The sequence below is a fragment of the Micropterus salmoides genome, unplaced genomic scaffold, assembly GCF_014851395.1.
Source record: "Micropterus salmoides isolate LMB-PRFRI ecotype aquatic unplaced genomic scaffold, ASM1485139v1 Ms_hic_scaffold_16, whole genome shotgun sequence".
Taxonomy (NCBI): domain Eukaryota; kingdom Metazoa; phylum Chordata; class Actinopteri; order Centrarchiformes; family Centrarchidae; genus Micropterus; species Micropterus salmoides.
In genome coordinates, this window is record NW_024040707.1 from 6,409,727 (window position 1) to 6,434,025 (window position 24,299).

Below are 24,299 nucleotides of genomic sequence, written 5' to 3' on the forward strand. Positions count from 1 at the left end.
ATCTAGCCACATTAGAACCCCTTAGGAAAATTCCTTCACAGTGTTTGACTCATTTTGCACCTGGAGTTGTGCATGTTATTCAGGTTGACTCTAATTATTATTTCCCTGTCAACATAGCCTTGAGGGTCCCCATAATGTACATTTATTCATCGAGGTTCGATGCATACGACCAAAATGGATTTCCATGCATGTGTGAACACGGCTGCCTATGCAGAACCAAAGGGAGTTAAAAAAAAAAGAATAATGTGGGTGTCTGCCTTCCATGTCAGTTTTGGAGTATATGGGACCCTTCAGAAAAAAATAATTAAAGGCTTAAATATGGCAGTGAGTGAAATCATCACCATGATATTCCAAATTTTTGTAAAACATAGAAATCTGGACACAAAGCTGTGCTTGCTATGTGTGATGTAAAACCACTGGACAAATACAATTTAACTACATAGCCTACCTAACCATAGTAGAAGCATAAAAATCAAGGACAACTGAACAAATAAGCAAAATCTGAACAAGTCGGCAAAATCCGACAGGCAAACGCTCTTATTCTAAAATTCTTCATGCGGATATGTAACGTTAGCCTGCAGAGAGCGGAAGAGAATGGGCTCACAGAGAGCTGTTATCCGTAGTTGAAGCAGACAAAATGACAACTTAATGTGTAGGCTAAATGCTCCGCTGCTGAAACACATCAGTGTCGGTTGTCGCCGGACAGCACAGCCGCTGCCTGTCTGTTCGGCTGGCGCCATTATCCCACATATCCTCTAGTTTTGTTTGTTGTTGTAAAATGAGTAGGACCGTAGCAGGAGGCGCATGGCGTTGGATGGACAAGGATGACAACAGAATGAATTTGAGACTGCATGACTGTTTAAAACGAGTCAGATGCACTGTATAATTAACCTACATTTTAATCGCCGTCTTCACGATTAGCTAATCGCGTTCTTTCAAATCGCAATTTCGATTTGAAAACGATTAATCGTTCAGCCCCAACTCAGATAAGTGTGTTGATTTGTTTCCCTCAACGCATTCAGACAAAAAGGACATGCAAACTCCTCACAGAAAGATCTCAGTCAGCCACCAGGTTCAAACCAAGGATCTTGTTGCTGTGAGGCAACAGTTAAACACAGAGCCACTGCTGAAAGTAAATGTAAAAGCAGATGTTACATAACAATTTCAGCCTGACACAATATTACAAACTATAACAACTATTTTTAAAGATACAAATAATTAGCAGGCTGAAGAACAAAGAAATACTTTAATTAAATGTATTTTTCTTCTCTAAAATCTCCCTTTATGGCCATGAGTGACCTAGATATAATTTTTCTGGAATATTAACAGCACAACTGCTTACAGCAAAAGCTTAGTTCTCCCCCTGAAGACACACACAGCTAATCTCTTCAAAACCCCAGGGAAACACAGCACGCCATCAGATGTATGTAACAAAGCTGGAAACAAATGAGCTGCATGATACTGTGGGTTTGGAAAGGCACTTGCACACAAATCGTTCATCTTACAGTGCTCTATGTCCCAGTAAGAATATCAGAGAACCTCAACAGGAGAGTTTGTGAAACTGAAGGGAATCTGGGAGTTGGAGAACAGGTGAAACTAAGCCAGTTAAAGAGAAATGAAGAGAAAAACACATACATTGAGTTGGAGAGCAGTCATGCTCTGGTGTCAACTAACCAACAGTTACGATACAGATGTAGATAAAGACTTTTTTATGCTAGTGGAGAGAGAGTTAAGCGTGGACAATTAATCAAGTTGAAGAAAAGACCCTCAGTAGTCTTCTCATTTTCTGAAATACACATCTAGCAAAACCATTAGACCACCTGTCCACCGTGATCGCCATTCTGTATGAATGCATGAAAGTAACCACACCGGTTGTACAGCAGTAATCTCCTATTCAGTGATGAGACATGGTGAAATGTATGTATGTAGTAGTATGAGTGTAGCCCATCTTCACTCACAACGTTACTGTGGGTAATATAATTAAAGCAGATGAAATCCTAAAACTATAAATCACAGCGGGACTCCTGTTAACCCCTTAAGTCGACTATCCAGCTTTAATTTAGTCACCATGTGTGATGCAGGTCCACTCTGCCACCACCAGCCCGCCTCCACCCAGTCCACTGACTTTCCTCGGATGAAGCTATTCATAGTTTCCACATTTCCCACGCTGCTCAGTTCGGAAACCTGGAGGCAACCGTGATGGTGCCACTGCTGGGCTTGGGAGGTTGCAACAACTTTATGGGAAAGTTGTGAACTTTCATCGCAGAGCAGTGTCATGTTGGGATTCATGGCTATTGTTCCCAGAGGAAGGAAGGAAGGAAGCAGGCAACCTTAGAGGGGCGTTGGTACTACAGCTGGCTCTGGCAACCGGAAAAAGTACAACGAGGAACGGAATAATTATGAGTATTACTAGACAATGATTTATGTGGTTCAAACAGGAGATGCTCTGAAGGGGATACTGCAATATGTACCCATCTTTTAAAAAAACCAACAACTTTTGGGCACCTCCACCGCAGAAAGAAATGTTTCAGAGGGCAAGATACATACATGAATAGTTTTTTATCTCCATGTAGAGGGGAGTGGTGGAGAGCGAGGGGTAAGGAGTGAACATGAGATATGGGCTGTGAGGGATTGTCGGTACACTTTGGAAAACTGATAGCTGCAGACTCAGGTGCTGTCCACTTACTTGTCGGCCCGCTCATCCGCAGCTGAGGGGATTAAGTTGGTGGGCACAGCGACTGCTGTGACAACAGGAGGCAGAGGATTGGAGGCTCGTGTTCGCACTGAGCCGCACGTACGCAGTGGAAAGCCAGCCAAATGTCTCCTCTCAAGAAAAACAGAGCAGGGGCATGGTGGCAAGCAAAAAAACCCCAACATCATTCATGTGGATTGTTATCAAACACGGTGTGTTTGCCTAAACACCTTCAGCTGACAGTCGTGACAAAAGGTAGAGAAAATAAATCTCTCAATGTACAGTATGTGCAATTAAGTAATCTTATAGAAATCTAGAAGTCAGGTTACATTTATTGGTGTTAAACAAAGCGCTTGAAAACTAAATCCGACAGATCAATCAAATCTTTCTGAATAGTGTTACTGGCTTAAGTTGTCAAGAGAGCTCAGGATCCAAACTGCTGTTTTTAGTTTTTTTAATGTCAAGCGATCAAAATTATTTTCTTTCCTCTATTAAAATAATAAATGACTAACTAAACAAAGTAAAAAGCACTGCTGCACTGACCTCTGTTGGTTATAGGGTAAAAGTCTGTCTGTCTGAACCTTTTGGGCATGGTATGGTCAGGTCTGTTGTACTTGTGACCACACCCAGCCTTTGGGTACAGCTGTACTGTGGTGCAATGTTTAAAGCTCTAATTTCTTTTCGGTTTTGTTGCTGTAAAGCACTTTGTAACATGTTTTAAGGAGTGGAGGGTAAACAGAGGGCACAGAACTTGTTCATAATGCGTATTATCTGACCAAATCTGAAATCCAAAAAGTGTGGATGTTCAAATGGTCACAATGGAAGACACTAGCATCTTTAGGCCCCATCCACACAACTGCGTTTTCAAATTAAAAGACATTTGCTATGTTTGCACCCCCCATCCAGACTACAACGGCAAAAACGAAGACCTAAAACGCAGAAGTTTGGAAACGCTGCCGACCCCGTTTTGCGTTTCAAAACTCCGGAGGGCGTTTTAGTGAAGACGGGCAGGACTTTAGAAATGATGACGCAGAAACACGATGCTACTGACCGCGTTTTTGACTAGGTATCTTTATTAATATTCTGTATGGTGCAAATAACACTTATCTGCCTACACTTGTACTGTGCATGTCGGCGTTTACTTTGCAATGACTTCCAGTCTGTTTTCCGCCGCCACAGTGCCATGTTACATTCAGTAACAGTCCCAGCTCGTTACTGGCGCATGCAAAAAAACTGCTCTGATTCTTCGTCTGTCATTTGTTCTTTCGCTAAATCTTCTGTAACTACGGAATACACCATCTGCTTCATGTCTACACTGGCCCGCACATGCCCAGTGTACCTGAACGGCCAATAGATGTGCGTTTTCAGTCATTTTAATGTAGGCGGAGATCAACTATAAAACGCTGGTGATCGTATTCGTTTTAATTCTCCATTTGTAAACTAAAATGGAGTAGTGCGGATGGGGCCTTAGTCTTGTCAAACTCTCTTCCTCACCAATAAGTGTGACATTTGTTCACTCATAGAGCCACCACATCACTAATTGATTTTACATTTTATAATGGGGCGGCTGTGGCTCAGAAGGTAGAACACTCCATTGATCACTTAAGTACTGCTTTTCAAAGGTGATGTGACTGGTCGCGACTCATTCAACTGTTGGTTGGGATGATTGATTATTTTAATCCCACCAAATTTAAAAAAGTGCACTGCTCACTGCATCACACACAAAAAACAACCGACAGCGTGCTGCCACTTCCGCATACTGGACTACTTTCTGTTCTCAGATTGACTAAAACAAGGCTCTCCATCTATCGGAGAAGCAGTTGTACCAGGTTATTATTGTAAGGAAGAGGTAAAGTTTACTTGCATGAGACCATTTGTGGTTGAAACTTTGTAATGTCTATATAGCATAAAAGAAGAATTGGGAACGAGACAGGAGTTTGAGGGTGTCAGATTGTATGCAGTGCTGCTAGTTTGTGTATATCAAAATGACAGCTGCACATGTAGCACAAATCTGAAAATATAATAAAAACAATTTTTTTAAAAAAGTATACATTTAATGTTTCATATTAGTGGTTCCCCTGTATTAGCTGTACATTCTCACTCTGCTCTCTTAATTACAATCAATTCATTGTTAAATAAAAAGGTATTTAGTTACCAAACAGAGGCTGTAGATAAAGATACTGTTTACCAAATAAAGGCTAAATTACAGTGAAATGTCATCACTCTGCAGAGATAAACCTTAAATTTAATTGGTGTTTCTCTTCAGGGGAGTTTATAAGTTGAGGATATCTGCTGCTTTTGGAGGCATCACACGTTTAACGTTTACATTTTGCATAATGGCAAACCTTTTTTCATCACATATCAAACTGTCAGTTTAAGTCTTTATAGGAAAAAGGGAGCCAACAAGGCCACGGCCATTAAATAAATAAATTCACTCCACTGACTTCAGTTTTCCAGTCAAGTAGAACCATGAGGGCAGAGTATTCATAACCCCGAATACATGGCCTTCAGATGAGAGATTAAAAAGTTGAAAGGAACAAAGTATGATCAAAATAAAATGAAGGAGGCCCGAGGGAAAACAGTAACCTCCCTGAAAAGGAATCTTCAATGTTTTATCAGAGCTGTCTCAAGGACAACAAAGATGAATGATGCAATATTTGATGACAAGAAATAGAACGAGAGAGTTATAAAACAAACACCCGAGTAGTTAAAATGGAGCAGACGGAGGGGGTGGGGGTGTGATAGATAGATACCCGCCTAAACAGGAGTGCCGCCCCTGTCTGTAATGTAAGCAGTTCACAAAGGCAAAGTCTTAGCTGCAGACAAGTCACTACCATCACCATTGTACTCTGTGCATTCTGTGGCTTTGCACTTTTAAGTACTGCCTCATCAAAAGCATACCAGTCAGAAAAGTAATTTATCTTGCAGAAATCTTTCCATCGTTCCTGCACCTCCCCCTCTTAACAATCAGTAAGGACAGCTATCATCCGGAACAGTTATTATCCATACTTCCAAATATCACCTTATGAAAACTATTTTGCTGTTTGGACCAAATGTTCGTGAGGTGCTGTTCGGCAAAACAAACCGCAGAGGAGCCAGAGAGGTTTAATTCATCTATGGCAACTGAAACGATAGATTCGTAAGTCATCGGAAACCACCAAGGCTGGAAATATCTGTTGCATAGCTGCTAGTGTGAGAAACGAGGGGAAATATTTCCATGCCCCTTAAAATATACCTCACATCTATGGGGCTTGACAACTGAAATGTTACGGAAATTCACAGGAGAAACAAGAAGAGAAGAGACGAGAAGAAGCAAGGATGGAAGGAAGGAGAGGAAAAAAAGGGGAGAGGAGAAGAAATAAGGATAGAGAAGAGAAGTCAAGGACCAAGGAGAGGAAATACGGGGAGAGGACAAGAAACAAGGATAGAGGAGAGAAGTCAAGAAGCGAGGAGAGTAAGAGAGACATGGGGAGAGGAGAAGAAACAACGAGAACAAAGGAGAGGAAAAGGGGGGATAGAAGAATAAATAAGGAGGTAGGAAAGGAGAGGAAATAAGGACATAGTAGAGGGGAAAAAGGGGAGAAAAGAAGAAACAAGAATAGAGGAGAAAAGTCAACGATCGAGGAGAGGAGATACGAGTTGGGTTGGGAGAGCAGACGAGAGGAGAATAAATAAGGATGTAGGAAAGGAGAGAAAACAAGGACAGAAGAGAGAGAAAAAGGGGAGAGAAGAAGATATGAGGATAAAAGAGAGAGGTCAAGGGTTGAGGAGAGGAGAGGAGAGGAGTCAAGGATAGAGCAGAGGAGACATGGGGAGGCGAGAGGAAATAATTAAGGGGGAGGAAAGAGATTGATGAGAAGGAGAGAAGAGGAGATGTAAGTGGAAGAAAGAAGTAAAGGAGAGAGGAGAAGAGAAGAAACAAGAAGAGGTAAAAACAGAAGAGGAGAGCAGGAGATGGGAGGGGAGAGGAGACATGAGTAGGGGAGAGGACTCAAGGCGAGAGGAGATGAGAAGAGAGGAAACAAGGATAGAAAAGAGCAGGGAGGAAAGGAGAGAAGAGGAGTCAAGGCTAGAGGAGAGGAGACATGGGTAGAGGAGAGGAGAGCAGAGAGGACACAAGGGGAGAGCGGAAAAGAGGAGTCAGGGACGGAGGAGACAAGGAGAGAGAAGAAACAAGTGGAGGGGAGAAGTAGAAAGGAGATGGGAGAAGATGAGAGATAAATGGAAGAGAGGAGAAGAAACAAGCATAGAGGAGACAAGGATAAAGGAGAAGAGAGGAGTTCTGTGTTCAAAGAGTAGACACTTTGGAACAGTTTAGGCAAACTGAGACAGTTACAGATCTGGTTAAAAACCACACAATGAAATGAATTAAAACCATCAAAAAGATTAAGTGAGACCACCTTCTGGCTGACATAATGTTCTGCCCTAAAAGTATTACCTTACCTCATACTAATCCTGCTACGCAAAGATTTCAAGGCTTCAAAACAAAACTCTTCTTTCCTTTTACTTCTCCTCCCATCTTTTCATTTCCTCTGCCACACTTTCCTTTTCTCTTGTTGCTCTATAAACGAAACGTTCTGTTATTGCAGGAAGCAACTACTGTTGCCACCTTGTCCCACACCCTTCCCTGTGTCTTCAGTGTTTATACTAAATCCTTGTACTTGTCAGAACTTGACATCCTTATCAGCTGGAGTTTTATCACCCGCTTAAGCCCTCACAGCGATGACCATATCATCCATCGATCTAAAGGCTAATGGTAGGAGAGAAAACTAAAAAGAAAGAGAGAAATGAAACTAAAGAAAGAGAAATCACTGCTGAGCTGTGTAAAAACCTCCAACCACATGAGAAAGAGTAAAAGATTCCTGGGAGTCCCGTTACTCTACTTATTGAATTTTTACAACCTGGTGGATCGCCAGGCCCTTGGCTCCACCAACACACTTCATGTCATTGCCAATCCGAGGTCCAGAAAAACAGAAGGGAGAGACAGAAAGACAGAAAGGGAGCAAGACTGCTGCTTCAATCATCCACAGCTCTCAGCTTTTGTGACCTCTGTCTGTTTTCAAAAAAAGATGATGGCAGAGGATGACCAAGGGGCAACCTCGCGGTCTGAAAAGTGAAGCCAAAACCTGCAATATAATATAAAATATAACGGCCAGCAGGGGGTAACTCCACTGGTTGTCCCATTGCATTGGATTGCATAGAAGTCTGACAAAATGACTCAATTTCTCACTTGATTTATTAAATAAGTATACACTTTCCTAAATGATGCGGCAATTACCGGATTTCACTATTAACCATGCTTTAAAACGTCACGGTTAATTAACTGTAAAGGCTCCGCTACACCGACACCAGCTTAAAGGTTTCGTGCATATCAGAGGCATGGAGGCTACTACTGTACACTGGCTAAACTCTGGCAGAGGGACCAAACTGTGAAGCTTTATTTCCACCAAACAAACGGCTGAGTCGGCAGTGTGGGAGAATTGTGTGTACACCAAGACTGACCAAAAAAAACCCAACATAATTTAAGATCATTGCAGCACAAAAAGAACCAGGTTTAGGATAATAAACACAAAAAGATATCTGTTTCTGCTTGTTTACGCCTCAAATATGTTGTACAGTTTAATTGGGAATCATATTAATTAACAGGCTACTTGCATGCAGTGCAATTTATTCTACTAAATAAGGTGAACAACGGACTAATTACATTTAAATTCACATGTTCGTTGCCTTATCAAGCCAAACACAAATCTTTCAGTGTGCCGCTTCTGTCATTTACAACAAGTCATATTTCTTTTACCTCATCGGCAGCCTTGTTAAGTGAGTGGACTGTTTGTATAGCCTAAATAAATGTTGAAACACAAGTGGAAAGCATTTGGTTTAATCTCTTTTCAAATGGGTGAATCCAAATTAGTACCTGGGTCTTCCCATCTTGCGTGTGACCCCCTCCAGCCAGCGGCGTCACTAATCAAGAGGGATTCCCCTTCCTGCAGATCGGTTATAAAGGGGTGGAGCTCTGGTGCCCCCTTTTCTCCAGTGCACAAGCGTTGCGTAAAAGTGTGTTTTTTTTACTCACCAAACAACATGCTTCAGCTTCACCGAAAGGAACATCAGTGTCACATTTAGTTAAATTTCGTTTTGTAGCTTTTCCGCCAGATTTTGCCTCCTTTTTTTCAAGCAGTCTGTACGTAAAAGTTGATTTTCATGATCGGACTATTGTAATGCACTATTTACTGGTATGCCCAAAAAATATGTTAATAGGCTACAACTAATTCAAAATGCGGCAGCTAGAGTAAAACCGGAATGAGAGAACACGTCACTCCAGTTTTAGCTTCTCTCCACTGGCTTCCTGTAGCATTTAGAATTGATTTTTGATTCTTTTACTTGTTTCTAAAGCACTTTATGGTTTAGCACCTTCTTATGTATCTGACCTTTTACCTAATTATATTATTATATGAAGCAACTTTCTGTTATTATGCACCAATGGCTTGGAACAAACTCCCATTACAAATAAGAGAAGCAACCTCTCTTGATAGTTTTAAGAACCAGCTCAAGGCCTACTTTTATGCTTTTGCTTTTAACTGATTACACATTTTGTATTTATTTCATATTATAACCCTGGCTGTTACCCTTTCCCAGTTTTAATACCTGTGTTTTTGCGCTTGTGGATTATGTACATGCAGCTGTATTGTATATTTTATTCATTTATTTATTTATGTACTTCTTGTACTAAGTGCTGGTGATGTGAAGCACTTTGAGCTGCACTTTTTGTATGAAAGGTGCTACACAAATAAAGATTATTATTATTATTATTATGATGTATTAATATTAAAGAGGTGTTTGAAGGGTCAGACATGGAGCTCCCTCACATGTGCCACATTTCAAGTTGATTGTGATTTATAAAGGGTACGCACGGTTTTATAAGTCTGAATATTTTTGGGCGTACGTACACTTTTAGTGAAGTTTCTACGCACAGTATTATAAATGAAACCCCAGGGCGTTACTGAAGATTTCAGTACAACTAGACAAACAAAGCAACATGTAACCTTTCAGACCCACCGCAACAACAGCACCACTGCACTATGAGGCCCATTATTTTCAATGGCTTGCGCCACGCCACAGAGGTTTGTTGCTGCGTCCAACAACGTGCACTGCACGGTGAGCTCGCGCACACGAACATGGTCAAAGTATTTATACTTTTGTGCTGAACCCAGCTTCCACACAATCACTTCTTTTTTGAAAAGGCCTATATGGAAGAGCGTAGTCCTCTCAAGACCTTCAGTCACTGAACATTTAACGTTACATCCTGTTGCCTCCTCCTGTCTGTGTTGAGAAAAAGTTGCTAGGTGTGAAACACTAACATAACATCAGGACCTTATAGACTTCCAGAACTATAGGCTACCAATTAACTGCATTTCAGTTATTAATAACACTACATGAGAGATCATTTTCACTAAAACTTTTACGTATGGATTGAGTTGATGACAATAACAGTTCCTTAATAACAATTTCCCATGGGGGATATATGAAGTTAAAATTCCTCTTATATTAATAATACTTACATATTATAGAAATATAATTATTAATGTAATGAAATATTTTAAAAGATCAATTTAATTTATTACTAGTGTTGTGAAATTAAGTAATGCATAATATTTGTGAAACCGTGATTATTCCTCTATATATACATATACTATAATCGTACCAACAAAATCTGTAATCGTTGTATCCCTAGTCTCAATTGGTAGTTTTCAATTATTCTTCAATACAGCATTTCATTTACTAAATTATGGTCACATTTAGAGGAAAATAGACAATAAAACAGTTGCTAACACAGTGACCTGTCAATCAGGACAGAGGAAACTCTCACGCTGTGTACATTTAACGAGTCGTAAACTGTTTTTGTGTGCTGTCTGTGTTTTAGTCTAAAAAAATTTGACTCTTTCACAGGGTGTTTTGAGTTCATGAAAGTTAACTAACATTTTGGTTGCCTAAAAATGTCTTGTTCAGTGTTTGGTTGTATTAAAGACACTCCAAGGAGTTGGCTGTACATTTTTCGGTCAGTACATTTTGTCTTAAGTCTGTTTCAAATATGGTACCAAAAAGCCATGATGCCAAACTCAGGGCTTCAACAAACCAATGGTTGACATCACAGACGCAGCCACTTCTTTTATACAGTCTGTGCTCTCTACTGTATGTGTGTGTGGCAGATGATTTTGTACCACTGCAGAAAGACATATTTATCACACAACCACATACGGGGCCCACACAGCCTGGCCTCCATCTCTCCCCATGTCAATGACAGACCTGACTTGTGGTTACTTTTGAAGTTGGGGATGGGGGGGGGGGGGGGGGGGCAATGAGAGCGCACACCTTAACACAGAACAAAGGTGTTACAGTTACAAGTGGTGGGAATTCAGCATTGTGATACCACTGATGACACAGTTGCAGTCAACAATGAATTCCATTTGAGTGGCTAACACTAACTACTTGAATCATAGTTTAGTCTGTGTCTGAGAAAACAGCCCTGAATCTGAACTCCAAATCTCCCCTACCACCAACAAGGCCAAATCCATCCATCCATCCATCCATCTTCATCCGCTTATCCGGGGTCGGGTCGCGGGGACGAGGCCAAATATTAGTCAGTATTAAAGAAGACGAAGAATCTACCACCACACCAACGGCTTTGTGATTCTGTACTCAGGCACATCAATGCTTTGAGCTAAATGCTATCGTGCTAATGTAAGGCGAGTATATAGTTTACCATGTTCAGTTTAGTGTCTTATCATGCTAACATTTGCTAATTCACAGTAAACACAATGTGCAGCTGAAGCTGATGGCAATGTCATTACAGGTGCTGGTCATATAATTAGAATATCATCAAAAAGTTAATTTATTTCAGTAATTCCATTCAAAAAGTGAAACTTTTCAAGTATTATATACTATACTATTTCAAGTGTTCATTCCTTTTAATTTGGATGATTATAACTGACAACTAATGAAAACCCCAAAATCAGTATCTCAGAAAATTAGAATATTGTGAAAAGGTTCAATATTGAAGACACCTGGTGCCACACTCTAATCAGCTAATTAACTCAAAACACCTGCAAAGGCCTTTAAATGGTCTCTCAGTCTAGTTCTGTATGCTACACTAACATGGGGAAGACTGCTGACTTGACAGCTGTCCAAAAGACGACCATTGACACCTTGCATAAGGAGGGCAAGACACAAAAGGTCATTGCTAAAGAGGCTGGCTGTTCACAGAGCTCTGTGTCCAAGCACATTAATAGAGAGGCGAAGGGAAGGAAAAGATGTGGTAGAAAAAGTGTACAAGCAATAGGGATAACTGCACCCTGGAGAGGATTGTGAAACAAAACCCATTCAAAAATGTGGGGGAGATTCACAAAGAGTGGACTGCAGCTGGAGTCAGTGCTTCAAGAACCACCACGTACAGACGTATGCAAGACATGGGTTTCAGCTGTCGCATTCCTTGTGTCAAGCCACTCTCAAACAAGACACAGCGTCAGAAGCATCTCGCCTGGGCTAAAGACAAAAAGGACTGGACTGCTGCTGAGTGGTCCAAAGTTATGTTCTCTGATGAAAGTAAATTTTGCATTTCCTTTGGAAATCAAGGTCCCAGAGTCTGGAGGAAGAGAGGAGAGGCACAGAATCCACGTTGCTTGAAGTCCAGTGTAAAGTTTCCACAGTCAGTGGTTTGGGGTGCCATGCCATCTGCTGGTGTTGGTCCACTGTGTTTTCTGAGGTCCAAGGTCAACGCAGCGGTCTACCAGGAAGTTTTAGAGCACTTCATGCTTCCTGCTGCTGACCAGCTTTATGGAGATGCAGATTTCATTTTCCAACAGGACTTGGCACCTGTACACAGTGCCAAAGCTACCAGTACCTGGTTTAAGGACCACGGTATCCCTGTTCTTAATTGGCCAGCAAACTGGCCTGACCTTAACCCTATAGAAAATCTATGGGGTATTGTGAAGAGGAAGATGCGATACGCCAGACCCAACAATGCAGAAGAGCTGAAGGCCACTATCAGAGCAACCTGGGCTCTCATAACACCTGAGCAGTGCCACAGACTGATGGACTCCATGCCACGCCGCACTGCTGCAGTAATTCAGGCAAAAGGAGCCCCAACTAAGTATTGAGTGCTGTACATGGCTCATACTTTTCATGTTCATACTTTTCAGTTGGCCAACATTTCTAAAAATCCTTTTTTTGTATTGGTCTTAAGTAATATTCTAATTTTAGATACTGAATTTGGGATTTTCATTAGTTGTCAGTTTTAATCATCACAATTAAATGAAATAAACATTTGAAATATATCAGTCTGTGTGTAATGAATGAATATAATATCGAAGTTTCACTTTTTGAATGGAATTACTGAAATAAATCAACTTTTTGATTATATTCTAATTATATGACCAGCACCTGTAGTTGTCATAAATCAAAAATACAGGAAAAGTAAAAATCTGACCAGATGATTGCGCTGGATGAAAGTCAGAGGGTCACCAAAGTTATTACAAATTCATCCCAAATGTCTTGGTAATCTGTCCCATAATTGAGATACATCAGTGTTGACCACAGTGGTGGACTGACAGACATTCCCATCCCAAGAGTTGGCTAGCTACCTAAAAATATGTTATATTGGCATTAGCATTTAGAGGTTAATCAATAATAAAATTTTAACCACAACATGTGCTTTGCATGTTTGAGATAAATTTTGTGTTACGAGAACAAAGATATTTAGTGGAGCTCAGGTGGATTTCTGACTCCGCGTCAGGGTGTACCTTCAGTGGCGGTTCATGGTTCAGGCAATGGTTAGTCATGAAAGACTTTTAAGGGTCATAAATTCAGCCAAATCAACACCTACATCACGTGGGATCACATAGGGAGAATTGTGGAGCTGAGCCACTAGAAGTCTATTAACAATTTTAACTCCAAACTTGATATGAAATAAAAATGAGGCTCTTTTAAAACTGTCTCTATCAACTATTAATTGCTTTGTCCAGGGCAACAGACTGACATCATTCCACATGTGTTAATGTATAGGCCCTAATTCTAATTTTAAAAGAATTTTATCTCAGACCTTGTTACCAAGCCTGATGAGACCTTCCACCCTTTGAGTAAAGTCTTTCTGGCACTTTTTGATACCTTTGGTTTCAATCAGTTTGTGCATGAACCTATTCACTACAGTCGTTAATGATTGTGAGGTTTCTGCTCTGACTGTCTCTTCTGTCACATCTGTGGGGTCAGATCACTTGCACTTGTCCTGTAATGTTGGTGCTGATGTATTTACTATTAGCCACACTTGTCCGTCAATTTTTAACTGCACAAGCAATTGCTTGTGGTCTCTCGCTTAATCAGTAACAATAAATGCAATCCTTGATTTTACTGTCTGTTAGCTGCTCACCCTTTACGGCTCATAAATATTTTAGATTTCTTTCTGCAAAAAAAAAAAAAAGATGAGATTAGATACAAAACTAATTCCTTGATTGCCGATCCCAGCTGACATCGGGCGCAAGGCGGGGTACACCCTGGACAGATCGCCAGTCCATCGCAGACGACTTCAGCTCATAATTAATAAAATAGCACCACAGAAAAGCTTCAAAAGTCCTCTCAAATTACACGTTTTATACAGATAGTATTACAGGACTAATGTATTGCGTTGCATTAGTCTCGTTTTTCTGTTCATTGAGCGTAATTACCTTCTGCAAGCCTGATCGGGTTTGAGGTGCTTTTGATCTGGAAATGTAGAAAGTGATGTAAGGCTAAAAGAATATTTTGTGTTCATATGATATTATCTTTTTTTAAATATGATTTTTAAAATTCATACCGCGATAATGGCAAGATCCTTCTTGTTGACATAATGATGTCATACCGTTACACATAAACACCGCACTAACAAGCATGGCTGAAAGCGAAAGTAACACTGCTACTGGCTCCATGGTGGTGGTGTTAGCTCCCAAAAGGGGAGCATCTTCATTAGCTTCGAAGTGGTTTGTTTACAAAAGATCAGATGAACAGAAAAACAAATATGTAAGAAGTGCAAGAAGACTGTAAAAACAAGGGGGCAATAGAATAAAACCTATTTCGGATAGTTTTGATTTGGATCGTCGTATGACTATTTTTTAGTATTTTGTCATATCATTATCAATTTGTCCAAATTGTGGGTCTGAGGATAGGAGGTGTCGCTGATCATAAAGACTTGTGAAGCAAATTTATGTTTCCATAGTGGAGTGACAGGACTTGAAAAAGGCCCAGACTTAAGGCTTGGTTTCTTGCGTAGAAGTTTAAACAAAGTGGCAACTTCTGAGCTGAAAAATGAAGTTCCTCGAATGGCAACTTGAAGCTGGCTCCAAAGCGAGTTAATCACCATAGACCCTGATGTTTAAGTGCCCAACTTCACAGCAGAAATAAACATGTTTATAGCCTGGTACAAAAAAAAAAAAACATTTTTGTCTCTATAGCAAATTTCCGCATTCATGACAGGTGGTGCTGTCACAGGTGACAACCAGACCTCGTTGCCCAGTTCAGTGTAAGCACCCACATTAACCCCAAGTTTAGCTGCAGCAGTCAGCTGTGATAAACCCACCGAACACTTCCCGCCCAGACTACCAATCCTAGACAGACAAAGTTAGTGACTAAACCTGTGACAACCTGTGATCTCTTTCAAATCACTGCTTAAAACCCATTTTTATAGACGTGTTTTTATTACCTTAATTCTTTGTATTTGTATTTATTTTATAAACATGTTTTTATTGTATTTATGTCTGTTACCATTCTTTTCTTTCATCATCTTTTCGTCTTCTCCATACTATGTTTTTGCGTCTTTGGCTTTTGTTTGGTCCTACTGTCCGGCTTTCTGTTATATTGCCTTCAGGTTCTGCTTTTGCTTTTCCTGTCAAAGCACTCAAAAAAAAAAAAAAAGGTTTTAAAAAGGTGCTATTTAGTAGAAGACAATGTTTCCCCTATATTCATTCAGCAGCTGAGGTGCTGTGCCATGAATATAAAATCATTGTGGAAAGCTTCTATCTGATCTAGCTTTTCCAACTTTTGTACACCAATATATTTATAGTAATGGTCCAAAATTTTATTTAATTTAATATTTTCTTATTGGAAAACATACCATTTTCCTGAGGGGGGACTCCCAACCCACCCTAAACTTCATAGATAGATTTCCCAAACTGTTGCATAATCCAAGAACCTGATGTTGCAAAGACAGAATGAAACAAACTCAACGTCTTCACTGTGAGTCTGCTGTTTATCTTGTTACTGAACCCATTTTCTACAGAACGTGGAGGAAAATCCCTGAGCTGATGTCATGAAGCAATCTGCAAAAACATTCCAGATCCAAATCCATTTACAGCAAGAGCATATAACAACAAAACAACTCAAATTCAAAGTGATTGTGTCCAGAGCTTTCCCTTAATTTTAGAGAGCATTAAGTACAGTTGTCAACAAAGAGAGATTTGCTAAAGAACACGCAGTTGAAGGATCTTGTAAGAGTACAAAACAAACACGGGGGACTGGCAACAACCAAGTACAAGCAACACAAAAACCACAGTATAATCTGTCCCATTCAAAAAACATATGCTAGAAAAAATACAAGTATATGATATACTACAATTCTACACTATTATGTTAAACATTTCTGAAAACAGTGCATAGGTGAATAACAGACTTATCATTTAGTCAATTGAAAAAATTATATAGATTACATATAGGTTTGTTCGTAAGGTGGTACAGCCTCAAAATTTAGTAAGATTTGTTTACATGTCTGTCTCACGTGAATTAATGGTTTGTAATATGTTTGGCTACTGGGTAAGCTAATGCCAATTCCATCCATTTTATAGTCTAAACAATTTGTTTTTAAAAGTTAACAGATTCTAGGGCTGTGCATGATTCACCATTTTCCAAATCGCCTCTGAGTCACCAGTGTTGGTTGTGTGCCGACCTCTTTTCTTCACTAAACCTCACCTACAGTTATGAGAAATATATTATTCACGTCCTCCACGCAGTCACAGTACAGCTCAGCACACCTGCCCCACACTAAGGTCCTAAGAGTCTGTTTTACCTGTAACACTCACTGTGCGTAATCGTCACAGCTCAGTTCTAAACTATGCACAGAGGGCAGCACAGAGAGTCTCTCCTTAAGCTGACAGTCACCCACCCTAGACGGCAGTAGAGGAGATTGTAGCGTCTAGTTTGAAACATTCAGCACCGTAGTTAAGAACGTCAGAGTAGCAAACAGAAACGTGTTGGGCTGCCTTGTATTGCCATTAATTTTCTAAAGTTGCTCTGCGTACAAACACTCGGCTTAAAGTACAAAGATTCAACAAAATGAGATTCAACCCGGGGGTTACTTGACTGATGATTCAAATCATTGACTTTCATGGGACAGATGATTAAAATAATTACTTGCAAAATCCTACTTGGAACTAACCATCAGCCTGCTCACATTGTCCATTACAAACTAGTATGATAATTTAGCTGTTTAGTGTGTGAGCAACATGGCCAGACTGAATACTTGCTTGACATACTAGCAATCTTTGTGCTAAGCTAGAGTAACATTGCACAGAACATTTTGAGTATTCTTCAACAGCGAGAAAAATAGGGACTTTTTCTACTTACCGTGCCGCTTACTCTGACATCGTAAAGCCGTCCCCAGTCATCTTCATGGCTGTCCACCATCATCATACTATCATCTTCTTCCAGGAACCACTCAGCCTGCAGGTCAACCTTCACCTCCTCCCCCATTGAGTGCATTCCCACGGCGGGGAACAGCCCCTCTGCCGAGACGGGAACCTCCACTGAACCAACCTGCATAGGAGACAGAGGGATGTAAGGAAACAATGGGTGAAAAAAAACCAGAGACAACTGTTTACACACAGACAGTTAAAATAAAGCACTGCGTGTCATTCAGATTAAAAACACCTACCTCTTTGCCATTTTTGGTAAAAAAGACTGCTGTAAAGCCTGCTTCAATATTTTCTGAGTGTATTCCACAGCCAATGCGGTCACCACGAGCACACTTTGGTCCAAACTGCTGTCCCACAGGGTTGCCATTGTATAACCTAGGAAGAATGAAGAGATAAAAATATTTAGAACATAAATGCTAGTAAGTTGCTGCTGAAAGATAAGTAACTCAAAAAGCACATTTGATGAACCCTAAAGTTTTCCAGAACCAGTAATATATCATTTATGGAGCAAAAATGCTGAACACTCACAGGTTCCAGCTCCCCAATTATAAGGATTTGCTGCTTTCTTTGGGTTCTGGACTATTGGCCAGACAAAACAAGGTATTTTAAGATGTAACCTTGAGCTCTGAGATAATTGTGATTTACTATTTTATATTTTCTACTATATTTCTTTCTTACTACTATATATGTATAATAAATAAAATAAATAAAAATAAATGATAATGCAAAATTCAAAAATAAACAAACAAATGAAATATTAATGAAAATTATTGCTAGTTGACACCTTACAAACAATAATTAGGCATCAAAGTTTCAAAGCCATTATGCAAAATATAAATTGTGTGTGACCAGCAAGGTTTATGCAAAGAATCTGGTTTATTGCCAGGTACATTTTCACATACAAGGAATTTGCCTTGGTATAAATTGGTGCTTACAGTACACATGAACATAAATAGAAACATAAATATCTAAAATGTAAGGATGTCAAAAAATGTCCAAGTATACAAAAATTACAATAATACAATGCTGACAAGTATGTGCCAAAGTTCACAACGTGAGCATAAAGCACAGATGAGCGTTGTTGTAAAGTACAGGGACTACTGTTGCAATCATGTGTGGACGCAGCATCAACAGGCCACAATCCATTTTCTCAAACCATGCAAGAAACCAGGGCTGGACTGTACAGGATAGATGACTGTGGTTTGACTTACTTGCCGTTGTCAGCGTGGTAAGCTACAGAGTATGGCAGCCAGCCAGGCTGGTGGTCCAGCCTGTAGAATTTAGGCACCAGGCCCACAGCTATGGTCCCCCTCACTCCTGTGTCCACTATTGTCACCTGCAAACACACACACACACACAGTAACAACAACTGCAGCACCAGTTAGCTAGTCTAACTGACTGGTATTACTACATTCTGACAGTAAAAATACCACTAACAATTTCTATTACCGTGATTAACACCATTATCAGAGGGAACCGTGACCAACACACAAGACACCCGAGCCACAAGTCCATCGTTTTTTATGTTCTCACATTTTACCTTTTAACTATAAAACACAGCCATGAAATCTTAACATGAAGAAAAATATTAATGGTGCCTACAACCTAAGAGTTTGAAACAACCAACCTGTTTTTGTTGATTTTAGTGCATTTGATGTTAACGGTGGGCAACATGGCGTATAAATAATATTGCAATATTTTTAGGCTATATCTTGATATACACATTTTGGCTAAAATAACATACCGTACATTCTCAAATAGTGCAAACATGGTGACCTGAATACTTCTTAAACCGCAGCCTAACTGCACCTGTGTGTTACCTGCTGAGTCTTCCCCTTTAAGGAAGGCGGCCTTGTTGGTAACGTGTGAGCATGACAGAGTCTAGTGGTTTTGTTGTGAAAGCTGGTCTTTCCCGGTGTGTTAAGGGTAGTTACGTTACTTTAGTCAGCCATGAAGTGTGTAGATAAGCTCAGGTTGCAGTATAAAAGTTAGTGAAAGGCTGTGTGAAATTAAATAAAAAGTCAGTTTACCTAACACAAAAAAATTTTTAAATTTTAAATTAAAGTGACCCGTTTCTGCTGTTTTTCACCTCTCAACAGCGACCAGCAGAATCACGGACACCTCGCATATGATGATATGGTCAACTGCTATGTCGCACTTTATTGAATATTTGTAAATATTCGACATGTCACCCAGCCCTAGTAGGAGACAGGAGGAAACAATGGCACAGCTTTATGGAAGAAACAGATTATTTAACCCAACATCAAACTATAAATGTATAAATTATATCATCTCATCCCATTTTTCGTTTAAAAAAAAAATACATTAATATGTCTTACAAACTCGATATACTGCCAAATCTTATTTGATGTCCACAAAAGCAGTAATATAAAGTTCACTGTTCAGTTTGTTAACTTTAATTAAAAACCACACACTCACAGTGTGGAGTAATTGTACTATATTTAGCACTAATAGCAGTAAAAGCTTGGCGATTATCATTATAATACTGTTTACCGTGATGATCGTAGTATGAAAATGTTACATCGGCACATACCTATCCCCATCCTCCGATCAGACATAACGGCCTAACAGCCTGCTAGCTAAGCCCAATCAAAGCAAAATAACACACACACTACCAAGCAGAATTAGGCGAAAGGTAATGCAGGAAAGCACAGGACAATAGCCCCATCCGGAGTGAGTCTGTATTTGTTGCCTACCTTTGACAGTGACCTTTCTCACACCCTTTCTTCCTCTTCCCCATTCCTTGCATGTCTTTTTTCCACTTCCCCACTTATCTGCCTCGCTCATTCTCTACCTCCCTCTTCAGCCCAGACCCCCAAATCACTGCTCCTGCATGACGGCTATTAGCACATATGAAATCAAACTTCTTGGGTTTCCCTTACAAAAAATTCCAGGCCTGATTCCTCTCCTGTCTGGCGATTTACGGATACTACTCTAAACCCCTGCATCTGTGTCTATGTGTCTGTGTGAAATAAAAGTAAAAAAAAAACAAGCAAGATGATATGTGAGATTAGGAAAGAGCAAGAATGTGCACACTGATGTGCCGTTAAGTTATGTTGATATGAATTTTTGGAATAAATCTATTAAAACAAGAGGAACGCTGCAGATGTTCAGCTGGGCTTGAAGAAGACAGATGACGAAAACTGGAGAAAGTGCAGCAGCAGCAGCAACGACAGAGGTGAAATGGATTCCTTGTGAAAGCAGAACGAGGAGAAACACGAGGACAGCGGTGACGCATACGTCGACAGAGGCCTGACCTTTATGAGGATAAACGTTCCCAAGTTTTAAAAGATATCTGGGAAACTGACAGCGTGTGCGTCACAGAGTGGGGAATAATGTACCATATAACTTTGGGTAATGACTGCACTAAAATCCACTTGTTAATTTGTTGTCAGAGAGATCCAACAGGCTCCAAATGTTATTCGGAATTTAAATATAAACAGTTTTATCTTTAAGCCTTTCTTGCTGGGGAGGAACGAGAGGGATACAGAGGTCAGATGGGACATCACATTTAAAAGAAATGTCACATCTGGCACAAATCTGGGACACCTCACAGCCATGATAAATAATGTCAACGCACATTGTCAGCCTGTTTTAAATCTTAGTGAAGCAGATCTGAAATGTTTCAACATATGTCCAAAATGGTGCGTCTCATCTCAAAAAGAAATAAAATTGAAATGAAATAGTGGAAGACGTAAATCATTGACATGAGAGCTCGCTATGGCTACAGGACTCTTGATGCGGCATGGTCCTGTCTGGCTCTATTTGTAGGTCAGCAGAATGACGCAAGTTCAAAGGATAATGTATAGCCTAATGTTTCCTCCTGAAGCCTAAAACCCCAGACATGGGGGGTATGGCTGCTTCACCTGCTGTCTCTAAACCACACGTCACAAGGTCTACAAACAAGCTAGCTCATAAATAACACACTGCAGCCCTCTGCACCTTATTTATTACTGAACTCCTGCAACTTTCCTGCGCTAAATCTCCAAAATACTTTTTCCTCATACTTTTCTGTATGTATGAGAACTATTATAACAGCATGGCATCTCAGATTTGTTAAAAAAAAAGCCTGCTGCCAGTCTGCCTGCTGAAAAACACTGTATTAGACTAATCTCTGTGCTCAAAGATACCACCTAACCCACACCCTATCCACTCATTCCAATGCAGCTAGGACATTTTTGAGGTAGTGGTTTTGCACTGGTGAACTGGGACTGTAGGGGGGCACTCAGAATTTAATATGAAGTGGAGAAAATTGTCAGCAAGGGGATTCCAGGGGATAAAATTGCTGGCTGGATGGTAAAGCAATCTTGGGCACACACAGGGACGATGGTATGTGGTAAATCATATTGTGAATAACACCCCCTAACATTTCAAAATGAATAATTGTGCAAAGGAACAACAGCCTACTTATTTTCTAATGATTACCATACATCTTTAAAAAAAGTAGATAAACAAAAATTGGGGGACAGCAACACAGTTAGAGGTAGCAGTTGGTGGCGATTACATTCAGTTCTTGCAACTCAGTCGCAATAACAACATCAGATGCCGACTTACAGTATCACTATCAATTGCTTACCTCAAAGTAGCAATTTCCCTTTGATAAAGGATGGCCAGCCACATAGCAACCCACCTCTTCAGAGTTCCCTTGGTAACTAAAGAGAAGAAATTACAGGTTAACAATAGGTGACTTCTAATAGGTCAGACTGCTGTATGCACAATCAGACACACAACCTCATCTTTTGATCTAAAGGCTGCCAGGACACCAGCAGTAGAATCACATGCACCGACATGTGCAACAGAAATGAGACATAAATATGTTACCAATTATTAACAATTATGAGACAATGAAAGCTGATTTAGAACAGCTGTTTAGCCAGATGATTAGAGCAACATATATCTAATTACATGCACATGATTATTGGGTGTTACTGTTTAATACGACATGACGTCCACCAGCTTTATATAACAAGGGAAAAGATGTTAGACACAGAGAATCTGAAGAATCACTGGAGTTTCTGAAGTTTTGCATTGGAAGTGTGTTGAATGTTTCACATAGCACTAAGCAGGTGAATCAAATGCCAACATCTTCTGAATAAGAAGGAATCACTTTCTCCAGTTATTAATATAGAACAAAACAACATGCCAGGTTTGGGCTTCTGAGTTTTACAGCAGAACAAAAACTGTTATCTAAACTAAACTAATTACCAAAGCTTCTTTTCCAGTATTGATAGCGTATATTTTTGAGAAACTACTGTGCCTTTCATGATATGCTGACCTATAAACAAGCCACCATTGAAAAATTATTTTTACTAGGTAAGAAATAGATCTGTTTGGGTTTATTAATGTGGAAGGCAAAACAAATACAGACACTACATGCTATGCTCCTCAAGCTTTCTACCGCTGTTGTGAGTCAGTGACATACCGCCCCCAAACCTTTCCCTGAATACAAACATTACATTTTTTTTAGAAAACAGATGACAGAATACAATATGTTATTTTAATAGGCCAGAACTCCTAGCTAGGAATGTACCGATCCAATACCTCATATTGTATCTGTGTACTGACCTTGTTTAATTTAGGAACAAAAGAGGGCACCTGTATTCTTAGAATAAAGACATGTGCGCCATAAAAATAGGGATGCACCAATCTGACTTCTCAGTCCCGATACGGATACCAATACCAGGGCTTTGGGTGTCGGCCAACGCAGAGTATCGATCTGACGGCAGTGTAAAATTAATAAGCTTTTCTTCACTGTGAGGAAAAGATTGGGAGTCATTATTTTATTTGTAAGGCAACATCAGGCTTCCTAACTTTGTAAAACAAAATGTATGTTAGCTCTCCTAGCAAAATGTTCGGGTCTACCGGCGCACTGCTAACACATTAAGTAGTATGCACGTAACTGAATTGAATCAATCAGCCTCCTTGTCACGATACCTGATCTAGTTATTTAGTCAGTATCTGGCTGATCAGTATCTACATAAGAATGATAACAAAAGAAACCAACACAACAGAGAAAATATCTTAAAATGTGTAATAAACCCACTATAGCACACAAAGTTTGCTATAGTGTCATTATAAAAAGTGTCCCCCGACAAAATTGCACAAAGCAACACAATCACTTCAGTTCAATTCCCATTTGGGAAAAGTGAAGAACAGGCTGACCTGAGTCTGTCTCCATCCTTCTGCAATCTCATATATCGTTCCTGAGCTGGGCGCCCATCCCCAATATCTCTGATTCGACGCCTCAAATTCAGGAGACATCTGTGCTGTAGTACGTTGATGTCATCCATCTGAAAGGAGAAAATGGAACAGTGTTAAAAATCTCCACAGTACCATAAGTTCAGCAGGCTGTGCAATGTTAGCTGTGCTGGCACCAATACTATGTACCAACTGAGGCTGCACAAAATATTGCTTCAGCATTGTCATCGCAATGTGCCCGTGCGCAACAGTCACATCGCAGGACATGCAATGTCAAGCAAGTCTCGAGCAAGAACTCGGTTCTTATTATGGCTAATCTCCAAAAGAAGTCTGATTTTATATAATTTACTCCGATTTAAGGGTTCTTGGATAGACTGGGTTTGCTGCTTCTGAGTGACAAGCAGGCCTGCGATCATAATATTCTTCTTTATCAGTTCATCAATCAACCAAAGCAGGCCCTGCCCTTTTTAGTTGTCAACAAAAACTAAATAAGTGAGGAACAGGATAAAAACACCGAAACAGTGGACAAAAAGAAAAGCAACTTTTGTAAACTTTACCATTCTGTTTAAAATATGTTAACTGCGTTAAAGCTGAAGAAAGAATAGTTTGCACTCAAAAAAAGCCTTCAGAATACAAATCTGAATTTCATCTTATATGCTTTTCCCTTACAAAATCACCCC

At 40.0% G+C, this 24,299-nt stretch overlaps 1 protein-coding gene across 2 annotated transcripts in view; it reads right to left on the minus strand.

The window, feature by feature from the left end:
* spryd3 (SPRY domain containing 3) overlaps nt 1-24,299 on the minus strand; it is a 62,155-nt gene that overhangs the window by 34,312 nt on the left and 3,544 nt on the right. For both annotated transcript variants that reach the window (XM_038721831.1, XM_038721833.1), the window contains exons 2-6: nt 23,584-23,711; nt 21,998-22,073; nt 18,612-18,736; nt 17,640-17,775; nt 17,333-17,521 (exon numbers count right to left, since the gene is read on the minus strand). In XM_038721831.1, the coding sequence (XP_038577759.1) occupies nt 17,333-17,521; nt 17,640-17,775; nt 18,612-18,736; nt 21,998-22,073; nt 23,584-23,711 (654 nt within the window). The remainder of the gene's footprint in view (nt 1-17,332; nt 17,522-17,639; nt 17,776-18,611; nt 18,737-21,997; nt 22,074-23,583; nt 23,712-24,299) is intronic.